General features: G+C 37.6%; 1 protein-coding gene across 50 annotated transcripts in view; it reads left to right on the top strand.

The window, feature by feature from the left end:
• Positions 1–13,239, top strand: part of CAST (calpastatin) — a 116,991-nt gene extending 103,752 nt beyond the window's left edge. For all 50 annotated transcript variants that reach the window (XM_070569649.1, XM_070569647.1, XM_070569640.1 and 47 more), the window contains 6 exons: positions 221–313; positions 1,692–1,736; positions 2,100–2,192; positions 3,504–3,575; positions 11,816–11,881; positions 12,815–13,239. In XM_070569649.1, the coding sequence (XP_070425750.1) occupies positions 221–313; positions 1,692–1,736; positions 2,100–2,192; positions 3,504–3,575; positions 11,816–11,866 (354 nt within the window). In that variant the 3' untranslated portion in view covers positions 11,867–11,881; positions 12,815–13,239. The remainder of the gene's footprint in view (positions 1–220; positions 314–1,691; positions 1,737–2,099; positions 2,193–3,503; positions 3,576–11,815; positions 11,882–12,814) is intronic.
• The last annotated feature ends 133 nt before the right edge of the window (positions 13,240–13,372 follow it).

Here is a 13,372-nt window from a genome sequence, read left to right as displayed (position 1 = left end):
GACAGATGTGGATTGACATAAGGAAGCACATGTGTTTACTTTTTTTATCAACTAATAGTCTATTGAAGTCATCTGTTTTCTGTTGCTTAAAAAATAAAAACAGACCATTATGTTTTGTCTCAGCAAAGTATAATGAGTTGCAGCTGAATGCTGCATCTTAGAGTGTCTTCTCTTAGTGGAAGAGGAAATTAGTATTAATTCTGTTTTCCAATGTTTATAGGAAAAAGTTAAAGCTGAACATAGAGACAAGCTGGGAGAAAGAGATGACACGATCCCACCTGAGTATAGACACCTCTTGGATAAAAATGATGAGGTACATGAAGGCAAATGTCAACTGGATATATACTCCAAAGCTTTTTAAATGTAAACCTCACTTGCAATGAACAGGAGGTGCACTTGAACAGTAGCATTGAAATGTAACTTGACTGACTGATTTAATATATCCCTGATGAGCAGGCTGTGTGGGATTCTGTTTAATATTTATTTGAACCAGTGTCGTTTGATGTTTACTGTGCTGGGCACCTATGGGGTAAATAGAGGTGAATAATATTCAGTCACTTGCTGATGCTTAACAGTCATTCCAAAGCCTGTACACAGATGAATTCTCTTTGCAAGAAAAGGCTATGAAAAAGAATGATATTTGTAATCCTGACTGAAGCAGAGTCTCTCTGTTCAAGGAGAAGAGAAAAGGAGCTAGTATTGGAATAATTAATAGGGCAAATAAATAAGGCACCTCCAAGACCTGGGGTCTCCCTTTCCTCCTCCTGCACCACCACAGGCCTGTTAAGATTAAAGACAGGCAAAACCATATTCCCAATCACAAGTTCTATTTCTGTACTTAGATCTAGAAAGAAGTCTCTGGCCTCTTGTCTCTAACATGGAAGCCACTGTTTCTTAGGTCAACTTGGCCTGTACCCGACCCCTTCCTTTTTGACTCTTGAGTTGCAAGTCAATGAGATGATAAATAAGCCTTTGCAGGCCTGTTCATCAAATAAGAACAAAGAAGCCTAAATTACGTCCTTCTTTTTCTGTACTGATTCATCTGGTGGGTTTGATGACTCCCTGGTTTAAAGAGTGTTATCTGCTTCAGTGTCTCCTCTTACAGGAATCACTTCTCCTTGCGTGTGTTCAGTATTCCTCCAGACAGCAAATCTCCATCCTGCTAGAATCCTCCCTGCTTTGGTAGTACCACGTGACCCTGCTTGTCTTCTCTGGGAGATGTATTATTTAATGCCCTTCCCTTTGTAGATGGGAAAATTCCTGATGAGTTGTACTTATAATCCTGACTGAAAAAAATCTAGTATCTATAGACCATTCCAATGCCTCAACTCCTTCCGAAGTGTAATAAGCTAAGTAAATAAGACATAAAAACATGTTACTGTTTGTAAATTTTTAAGTAGAATTATAATACATGGCGGCAGGAAGTTCCTAAATAATTAGTGTTTCTTTCACTTCCAGGACCCAGCCTTTCACTCTTGCATTTTCCCCAAGTCTATTGAAATAGAGTTATAGGGAAGGAGTTAAGCAAAACGGGTGGAGAAATAGTAGGGACCCAGGTTTATCAGTTATTGCAAATCTATACTCCATTTGATCCAAGCGAGGTCATTGGATATGGATTATATCAATACTGACTACACCTAAGTAAACCTTTACAAAGATTTGTTTAATCAGTTGTCTGCTTTGTTTTCAAGGGCAAACCAGTGAAGCCACCCGAAAAGAAACCTGGGGAATCAAAGGTAAACACCACAGCTGCATGTTCCCACTAATTTTTTTTTATTCTAGCTGCAACGTCTACATTTTAGAAATCTAACATTTATTGAGTGCCTACCCTGTGCTTGGTATGATGTCAAGGTGTAACGTGAGAGTGTGTGTATGTGTTATGTCTCCTTTAGACTTCAACTTGTATAAAAGAGTAGAAGAAAATAAAGCAGTGAAGATTGTCTTATAATCTCCTTCGCAATATATTAGTTTGTTAGGAAAAGAATGTAGCAAGTTTTTTCTTTATAGACGTCTTTTATTTTCAGTGATATCGGAAACTGTCCTCTGTAGGATTTTTGCCTGTGCTTCTTCACTGATGGTTATTTCTATTAATATCTCAGAAAACTGCAGATGACCAAGACCCCATTGATGCCCTCTCAGGGGATTTTGACAGCTGTCCCTCAACTACAGAAAGCTCAGAGAACACAGCAAAGGTACTGTGCTTTTTCATATTGACTTTCTTTGAAATGTGTGTTCATGTATGTGCGTACACGTATCTAATTTTAGACTGTAAAATGAATGATACTATAGAGAAAAAAAATATCTATAATTCTACCACCCCTAAACACTATTATTTGGTGTATTTCTTGTCTTTTCCCATATGTGTATGTTTTGCATAGTTCTACTTAGAGTCCATATATAATAGATTGCTTAACATTATTTCATAAATGTTTTCCATGTTGCTTTAGAATCTCTGTAGCCATCATTTGATCACGACGTTCTATTGCTTTGCAACATTAATGCTTTGTCTGTGGTCATTTAAAATGAGGGCAGTCCCTAGCTACACCTTGCTCTTATGCCCATTGCCCTCCGGGGTTTCCAGCCCTGCCCGGCTGGCTGACTCTCCTACTCATGCCTCAAGGCCAAGTTCAAGCATCAGCTCCTTCAGGAAGACTTCTCTTACTGCTTCTCCCTTCCAGGCCAGGGGAGCAGTGCGGGGCTCTCCATGCTTCCCTGACCTCTGGGTTAACTATCCACTGAGCTGTGTGCCTTATACAGTGGTGATGCGTCTTTCACCTCTGTGCTCAGCATTAGCAAAATGCCTGGTCTTAGCAGGTGCTCAAAACATGTGACTAAAAGTAAGTGAAAAAGTCATGTAATTCAACAAGTGTGTGGCATTTTACCTGTAAACTACACCCTCCCATAAATCAAATAGAAGGAAAAGTGAAATGAGTGCCCTTTATTATTATTTTCAGAAGAGTTAATACTACAGATCTCTTTGCTATTGTTTTGGCTATTATTAAACATATCTCCCAATCACTGATTTGTTACTCTTCCCATATTGGGTGACTTAATCTCTAGACCGCCTCAGCATCCTATTTCTCACTCCTGGAAACTTACAAATAATGCCTTTTTTGGTGAAAGGACTTTATAAATGATGTCCCCCAGCTGTCTGTGGTGGTTTCCATTGTTATATTTCTCTCCCGTAACACTGAAAACAGGGTCCTATTCTTGCTCTATTGGCAGATAAAAACCAGTCCTGATAGAAACAAGGTCTGTTTTGATGCACAAAATAAGGTCTGGGTGAATCATGCATCATGGAAATTGGCAGAGCATCGGTGTGACCCACATTTTCCTCCTTTTGTCCTTTTTACCTCCTACCTTAAAGTTTTCCATTATTTAATTAAATTGGAGATCTCCAAGCTACTGAAAAGAATAGTCCGGATTGATTTGATTGCAGCCAGTAGTTGATTGCTAGATTGATTGATGATAGCAATAGCCTCATTCCATTTCCTTTGCTTTAGGACAAAGACAAGAAGAATGCTTCCAGCTCCAAAGCACCCAAGACTGGGGGTAAAGCAAAGGATTCCGCAAAGGTAAACAGAGCAGTAAATACACAGAAATTAGTTTAGCAATTACATGGAGTGGCATTTATCCTTTTAGTCATTTAGGTTCTGATTGGAATCTATTTAGAATAAAATTTAAGCACTATCTATCCCCTAGCATGTCTTGTTAAAGAAATTGAAGTTTTACAGACATTTATTTTTTTAAGTAGTGATACTTTAGAAATGTAAATAGATGTAATGTCACACAAAGTATGGACGAGCCCACTGTAATTTTATGGTTCCCAATGTCAGCTGAACCATCTGTGTTCACCCTGAATCAGTGTAGGCCCTCACCACATCCCCCAGTCTGCAGCTAGCCTCACCCTCTACATCAAAGAGAAAATTGAGGCCACCCTACAGAAAATCTCTAAGGTCCCCTTCTTACCTACCCACTCACAAACCCTCTCATCTCTTTGCCTTCAGCCCCTTCCTTTCTCTCAGGGATCAATAATCAACTCTCTCCACCATCTTCAATCTCTTTGTCTCAATTATTTCCCTTATACTACAGACATGTTCAAATTCTTCCACCCCTTTAAAAGCAGTCCTCAAACTTACAAGCCCTTCTGCCTACTGCCCTGTTTCCCTCCATCCCTCCATCTCCTTGAAAGATTCTTCTTGAGCTCTGCCTGAGATCAACAATGCCATGCTGATTGCTCTATCACTGGGTCCTTATCAATTCTTAGTTTCCTTGCTCTGTCAGTAGCATGCTTTGGGGCCTTAGAGTTGATGTGATAATGGATTGAAACTTTGGGGAATGGTGGGATGGGTGAATGTATTTTATACCTTCACCTCTCCAAAGACCCAGACCACCTTTTCCAGCTGCCTACTGCACATTTCCACTTGGATAACACATTTACAGTACAGATTGATATACTGTATTTCATCAAATCTAAATTGCCAATTATAAAATAACCCTTTATATACCATTAAGAAAAGTCAATTTGATTATGATATTTTATTCTTTGTAAGAACCACAGCAAATTGAGACACATTAAAATGTTGGGGCAGGGGGGTGCATGGGGAACACCAGAGAAAGGGGTTTATATGAATTTTAGAACATGGAAGAAATATATAGAATTAGGGATGATCTTAGAGTTTCTGTGATCCAGTTTACTCATTAGAAACCACCTGGGAGGGAGGACTCTTAGTACATAATTTTTTGTGTTGCTCTAGAAAGTGGAACTAAGGCTAATGAGTAGAAGTTACAGGGGGTCTGGTTTCTTAGAGTTGGGCATTAATGGAGCACAACAGTTGAGAGCTTCCTATAATTAAAATTACTCAAACTGTGATCAGGAAAGGAAGTTGGAGTAGACAACTTCTAGGTCCGTTTCAATTCCAAGAACATATGATTCAGATGGTTATTACCATAATCCCCTGACTTTAATGAGAAATTAAAGATGCAGCTTTAAAAACAATATTCCCCCACATCAACACTCTTAAAAACAAGATAGTGAGTTTCAGTTCAAAATGGTGACATAGGATGACCTGAACTCCCCTCCTCCGATGAACACAGCAAAGCTATACTACATATGGAAGAGTTTCCTCTGAGGGAAAAAAAAAACCCTAAAAACTAGCTGAGTGATGACTTTTCATCAGGCAAACGAAAAAAAAAACACCCACATTGAAGCAGGTAAGAGAGGCTGAGACACAGTCTTGACATAAACCCCACCCCTGGTGCAGCAACACACAATCAGAAGGGAACTCAAAACCCAGAGCTTCTCCCTGAGGAGCGAAGGGTTTGAACCCCACATTGGGCACCCCAAATTTCAAGACTTGCACCTGAGAGACAAGCCCTCAAAAGATCTAGCTTTGAAGTCGGTGAGGCTCACTTCCATGAGACCCACAAGGCAATAGTGAACTGAGAAATGGTTCTTAAAGGGGTTGTGCTCTCAGACTCAAGTGCCTGAGAGCCCACTGCAGATGTAGCCAATTGAAAAGCATCCAGACTTTCTCTGAAAGAGGCTTAACAGCACATCTTAAGCCTCAGCCTGAGGGACAGCCATCTAATTTAACAAATCGAGGAGCCTGCTGAAATACTTTCTGGGGACAGAAGATGGTGGGTGCAATCTTTGCACACTCTCTGTGCCTCACTCCAGCTTGCTGGTTTCTCCCAGAAAGAAGTTTGTACCCTGCTGTCACCCTGATTTTTTGTGACTGCCACCAGGGGACAACTCTAGATCTCCTGGCTCTGGTAGTCAGCAGGACTTAATGCTTGTGGTCCCACGGGACTGCGTGTATTTTCATACTTTAACAGCTGCTGCCAGTGGGTCTTGCTTCCAATCAGCCTGAATCTAAGTGCTGACTGAGATCCTCCCCTTTTGGACACTGACAGGTCTTGGCACACCTTCAACTACTAGGAACCACTAAAAATAGAATAGGCTGCTTGGACAATCACAAAGGTTTAACAGACAACCAAGAGCTAGGGCAAGGTTGAACAATAAGGTTCATCTCCTACACAAGGCAACCCATTCAAGACTGGGAAAACTGACGGTTTTATCTAAGGCATAAAAACCAAGACAGAGAATCAAGGAAAAAGGAACAAAGGTATATGTTCCAAACAAAAGAACAAGGTAAAACCACAGACAAAGTCCTTAATAAAACAGATAAATGATTTACCTAATAAAGAGTGTAAAATAATGGTCAAAAAGATGCTCACAGAACTTGGAAAAAGAATGGATGAACACAGTCAGGACTTCAACAAAGAGACAGAAAATATAAGAAAGTACCAAAGAGAAGTCACAGAGCTGAAAAATATAATTACTGAACTGAAAAATACACTAGAGGGGTTCAGTAGCAGACTGGATGAAAAAATAAGAAAGGATTAGTGAACTTGAAGACATGGCAGTGAAACTCACGCAATCAGAGCAGCAAAAAAAAAATGTAAAAAAGTAAAGGTAGGTTAAAAGACTAAAGAGACAACATCAAGCAGACCAGCATTCATATTTAGTGGTCCCAGAAGAAGACAGAGAGAAAGGGGCATAAAGCTCATCTGAAGAAATAGTGAATGAAAACGTCCCTAACCTGGGAAAGGAAACAGACATGCAGATCTAGGAAGCTCAGAGCATTGCAAATAAGAGGAACCCAAAGAGACCCATACCAAGACACATTATAATTAAAAAGTCAAAAATACAAGGAGAGAATCTTAAAAGCAGAAAGAGAAAAACAACTTATTATGTACAAGGGAACCCCCATGAGACTATCAGATTTTTCAGCAGAAATTTGCAGGCCAGAAGAGAGTGGCACAATACTTTCAAAGTGCTGAAAGAAGAAAACTTCCAACCAAGAATACTCTACCCAGCAAAGCTGTCATTCGGAATTGAAGGAAAGATAGAGTATTCCAGACAATCAAAAGCTGAAGGAGTTCATCACCACTAAACTAAAGGACTGTTAAAGGGACTTCTTTAAGCTGAAATGAAAGGGTGCTAATTAGTAACAGGAAAGCATATGGAAGTATAAGTCTCACTGGTAAAAGTAAATATATACTAAAATTCAGTGTAATCTAATGTTGTAAAGGTGGTGGATTAATCACTTGCAAAGCTATTATGAAAGTTAAAACACACAAGTAATAAAAATAACTATAACTTCAATTAAGGGATACAGAAGATAAAAAGATGTAAAAGGTGACAGTAAAAATATAAAGCATGGAGGGAGAGAGTAAAAATTTAGAGCTTTAGAGTGCATTAAAACTTAAGTTGTTATCAACTTAAAATGTTATATTTATAAGTTGTTATATGTAAGCTGCATGGTAACCAAAAGCAAAAACCTATAGTAGATAAAAGAGAAAGAGAAAGGGTCTAAGCATACCATTACAAAAAATCATCAAATCACAAAGGAGAAGAGCAAGAGAACAAGGAACAGAGGAACTACAAAACATCCAGAAAACAATTAACAAAATGGCAATAAGTACATACTTATCAATAATTAATTTAAATGTAAATAGATTAAATTCTCCAGTCAAAAGACAGAGTGGCAAAATAGATTAAAAAAACAAGACCCATGTATATGCTACCTACAAGAGACTCATTTCAGATTTCAGGACACACACAGACTAAAAATGGAAGGATGGAAAAAAAATATTCCATGCAAATGGAAACCGAAAGAAAGCTGAGGTAGCTATATTTATATCAGACAAAATAGACTTTAAAGCAAAGACTGTAATAAGAGACAAAGAAGGGCATTACATAATGATAAAGGGGTCAGTCCAATAAGAGGCTATAACATTTGTAAATATGCCTCCAACATAGGAGCCCCTAAATATATAAAGAAAATATTGACAGACTTATAGGGAGAAATAGACAGCAATACAATAATTGTAGGGGACGTTAGTACCCCATTTATATCAAAGGTTCGATAATCCAGACAGAAAATCAATACGGATATGTTGGCCTTAAATGACACATTAAATCAGGGGCCAGCCCTGTGGCCAAGTGGATAAGTGCATGCGCTCTGCTTCAGTAGCCCAGGGTTTCACAGTTCAGATCTTGGGCATGGACCTAACACCGCTCATCAAGCCATGCTGAGACCGTATCCCACATAGCCAAGCTAGAAGGACTTAGAGCTAGAATATACAACTATGTACTGGGAGGTTTTGGGGAGAAGAAGCAGCAAAAAGAAGATTGGAAATGATACATTAGATCAGATGGACTTAACAGATATATATAGAACATTCCATTCAAAAGCAACAGAATACACATTATTCTCAAGAGCACATGGAACATTCTCTAGAAGAGATCATATATTAGGCCACAAAACAAGCCTCAACAAATTTAAGATTGAAACCATATCAAAGATCTTTTCTGACCACAATGATATGAAACTAGAAATGAATTAGAAGAAGAAAACTGGAAAATTCACAAATATGTGGAGATTAAACAACATAAGACTGCCCAACAAATGGGTCAAAGATGAAATCAAAAAATACCTTGAGATAAATAAAAATGGAAATACAACAGACCAGAACTAATGGGATGCAGCAAAAACAGTTCTAAGAGGGCAGTTCATAGCAATAAATGCCTGCCTGAAGAAACAAGAAAAAGCTCAAACAACCTAACTTTACACCTCAAAGAACTAGAAAGAAGAATGAGTGAAGCTCAAAGTTAGTTGAGGGAAGGAAATAACAAAGATCAGAGCAGAAATAAATGCAATAGAGATTAAAAAGACAATAAGAAGGATCAATGGTACTTAAGAGCTGATGTTTTGAAAAGATAAACAAAATTGGCAAATCTCTGGCTAGATGCACCAGGAAAAAAAGAGGACTCACACCAAATTGGACAACCCAGAACAAATGGATACATTCTTAGAAACATGCAACCTACCAAGACTGAATCATGCAGAAATAGAAAATCTGAACAGACCAATTACTAGTAAGGAGATTGAATCAGTAATCGAAAACCTCCCAACAAACAAAAGTCCAGGACAAGATGGCTTCACTGGTGAATTGTACTAAGCATTCAAAGAAGAATTAATATCAGTCTTCTCAAACTCTTCCAAAAAAACAGAAGAGGATGGAACATTTTCAAACTCATTTTACGAGGCCAGCATTACCCTGATACTGAAACTAGACAAAGATACCACAGAAAAGAAAATTACAGGCCAATATCCCTCATGAACATAGATGCAAAAAGCCTTCATAAAATATTAGCAAACCAAATTCTGCAATACATAAGAAAGCTCATACACCATAATCAAGTGGGATTTATTTGGCTCAACATCTGCAAATCAATGTAATACACCACATTAACAAAATGAAGGATAAAACTCATATGATAATATGAACAGATACAGAGAAAGCATTTGAAAAAATTCAATATCCATTTGTGATGAAAAGTCTTAGCAAAGGTGGGTATTGAGGGCATGTACCTCAACATAATAAAGGCCATCTATGACAAGCCCACAGCTAACATTATACTCAACAGTGAAAAGTTAAAAGCTTTTCCAATAAGATTTAGAACAAGACAAGGATGCCCAGTCTCACCACTTTTATTCCACATAGTATTGGAAGTCCTAGCCAGAGCAATTAGGCAAGAAAAGAAATAAAAAGCATCTAAATCAGAAAGGAAGAAGTAAAACTGTCACAATTTGCAGATGACATGATTTTATATATAAAACCCCTAAAGATTCTATCAAAAAAATGTTAGAACTAATAAACAAATTCAGTAAAGTTGCAGATACAGAATCAATATACAAAAATCTGTTGCATTTCTATACACTAATAATGAACTATCAGAGAAATAAAACAATCCTATTTACAATTGCGTCAAAAAGAATACAATACCTAGGAATAAATTTAACCAAGGAGGTGAAAGACCTATACATTGAAAACTCTAAGACATTAATGAAATAAATTGAAGAAGAAAAATAAATAGAAAGATATTCTGTGCTCATGGATTGGAAGAATATTGTTAAAATGTCCATACTACCCAAAGCAATCTATAAATTCCACCACAAGGGAACCCTTGTGCACAGTTGATGGGAATGTAAATTGGTGAAGTCACTATGGAAAGCAGTATGGAAGTTCCTCCAAAAACAGAAAATAGAACTACCATATGATCCAGCAATTCCACTTCTGCATATTTATCCAAAGAAAATGAAAATTCAAAGATATATGCATCCCCATGTTCATTGCAGCATTGTTTACAGTAGTGAACATGTGGAAACGAGCTAAGTGTCCATCAGTGGATGAATGGATTAAAGAAAGTGAATACACACACACACACACACACACACACACACACACGAATATTATTCAGCCATAAAAATAATAAGGAAATCTTGCCATTTGCAACAACACAGATGGACCTTGAGGGCATTATGCTAAGTGAAATAAGTCAAAGACAAAGACAAATAACCATATGATCTCACTTATATGTAGAATCTAAAACAAAAAACACAAAAAATGAGCTTATAGATTGGTGGTTGCCAGGGGTGGGGATGGATGAAATGTGTGAAGGAGGTCAAAAGGTATAAACTTCCTTGGGGGCTGGCCCCATGGCCCAGTGGTTAAGTTCTCACGCTCCGCTGTAGGCGGCGCAGTGTTTCGTTGGTTTGAATCCTGGGCGTGGACATGGCACTGCTCATCAAACCACGCTGAGGCAGCGTCCCACATGCCACAACTAGAAGGACCCACAACGAAGAATATACAACTATGTACCAGGGGGCTTTGGGGAGAAAAAGGAAAAAAATAAAATCTTTAAAAAAAAAAAAAAGTATGAACTTCCAGTTATAAAGTAAATAGTTAATACTTATTGTATGTCTGAAAGTTTCTAAGAGAATAAATCTTAAAAGTTCTCATCACAAGAAAAAAAATTTTGTAACTATGTATGCTGACAGATGTTAACTAGACTTATTGTGGTAATAATTTTACAATATATACAAATATCAAATTGTTATATTGTACATCTGAAACTAATATGTCAATTATACCACAACAAAATTAAAAAACTAAGGTAGTGGAATCCATAAAGGGTATAAGAAAACACATTGATAATTAGTTGCTCCTGCTGTTTTATCTCAAATAGATTAAATATTTACTCATTTCATTATACAAAGTACATGATCAACCCTTTAATTAAAAATAGAAAGCGTAATAACCCTATTGAGTGGATTAGCTGGCCAGCAATGCCCCCAAGAACAGGAAAAGGATGAGTCACTGTAGAGTGAATGAACAATACCATCCAAGAACACCTATGGGGTTTTTTTCTTCAATTACCCTGGCCTTCAAAAAGTCTATAAAGAGGGGCCAGCCCTGTGGCTTAGTGTTTAACTTTGGCACACTCTGCATCGGTGGTGCGGGTTCACGGGTTCAGATCCCAGGTGCACACCTATACCCCTTGTCAGCCATGCTGTGGCGGCAACCCACATACAAAATATAGGAAAATTGGTACAGATGTTAGCTCAGAGTAAATCTTCCTCAAGCAAAAAAAGAGGAAGATTTGCAACAGATGTTAACTCAGGGCTAATCTTCCTCACCCAAAAAAAGAAAGTCTATAAAGTAAAAAATTTAGAATCACTTAAAGTTATTTTTAGCTTATAAACTTGAAGGGGAGAAACTCATAGTTTTTTGGCTAAATGAAAAGGAGATACTTAAAAAAGACCATCTTATTTTCCCCCACTGGCTGCCATCTTTTGCCTCTTTAATTCTGAGAGGCCCATTGCCTCATAAAGCTCTTCTGGTTGATCATATGTAATCCAGAAAAGAAAGAGTTCATTGATGGTTTTTCTTTCCCTTTTAGGCAAAGAAGGAAACTTCTAAGCCAAAAGCTGATGAAAAAAAGACGAGTTAAAGTTCACACTATTTGGTAAGTTGGGTGTTTGTTGTAAATGAAGACAACTGTACCTTCTACCTACCTATGTGTTATACGTGAAAGAAACTAAGTCCGCCTCTTGAGTATTTCACATTCTCTTTATACTCTTGGCATGAAATACACATTGTAAAGTCTAGAGAGTAATACCCTGAAAAGCCCTAAATGGGATGATTGTGCTACTGGAATGTATAAAAACATTAATCTTATAATTAAGAACTCTCTAAGATATTAGGCCAGGTTCTTAAAGAAAATGACAATCTAAGTCCAGTTGACTCTTTGAAACCCAAATGCTCATGACACAGGTTACTGTGGCAAAGCAAAATCAGCATGTTACATTTATGGTGAAATGTTAGTGATATTACCCAAAATATCAACACATGGTGGAGTAGGGAGAAGTACCCCTTAGGATCTGGTGGAAATTGCAGGGTTTTTGGAACAAGGGCAAAGGAAAAGATTGACTACTTTTTTTCGTCTTAGTTTTGGGAAGTAAAGTACCATATATGTTGGCTCTACTTTGTGGTAACTGAATGGATCGCATGGATGCGGGAATCTCCGAGATCTATCTTGAGAGCTGGGCCCTTATTAACTTCAGAGAGGTCTTATGCTAAGCTGAAAAGCTTACAACCACTTTCTGACCAAATCCCAAAGAGAAATCAAAACGTAGGTTAAATTGGGGTAGGCTGTCTCACCACGATCTACTTTTATTTCCTATAAAGAGGGAGGTACACTCATTAGAACTGCTCCAAAGATTTTCCCCCAAATTATAAAAATTTTCTGTTAATAATCCACTCTCATGTTTACTTATAGGAAACTCCTTCTTATTGTCTGTTATACAATGCTTTTCCTAAATGTTATGTTTACTGTGCCTGTAACAAGAAAATTATATATCAAGTGGTTCACTGGATTTTTTTCTTTGAATTTTTCAAGGTATCTGCATATAAAATCTTCAACTGGTGGATGGTGACTTTTGAAGAACAAAAGGCTTTGACAACAGAACATTTTCCTGGGTGGCTTCTAGACAGGGGTATTTGTGGAGGCTTTTGACATCCTAGACATTGGTTTGGTTATTCTTTTCCTGGAAAGAAATTGAATTTGTCTGGTTCACCTGTGTTATTGTACTGAGTATTGATAAACTTTGGATTTTTAAAAATTGCCTTGGGTTGGGAGAGAAAGGAACTTTATATTTCTAAGATATATTTGATAGTTTCTTAAAGCAACACACACGAGAAAAGGAAAAATCTTTGCAAACTTTTGCACATTCTACATAGTGCCTGTAAATCTCATTTGTATTTTCAGTTTGCACTTAAATTTTTTGTTGTCATTAGCATTTGAAAAACAATGCTTTAAACATTCTTCAGTGTTCTGATTTCTCATTACCCCTTTCCTCTTGGGCTTTTGAACCGTATTTGATGTTTCTTTGGGTTAATGTTTGTAAGTCAAACATTAAATATTGTACATTGGGCACTTATCGCCACTCGGGCTGCT

The sequence above is a fragment of the Equus przewalskii genome, chromosome 13 (genome assembly GCF_037783145.1).
Source record: "Equus przewalskii isolate Varuska chromosome 13, EquPr2, whole genome shotgun sequence".
In the NCBI taxonomy this organism is placed as follows: Eukaryota; Metazoa; Chordata; class Mammalia; order Perissodactyla; family Equidae; genus Equus; species Equus przewalskii.
Note: the sequence above shows the minus strand (reverse complement) of the source record. Positions and strands in the feature narration are given on the sequence as shown.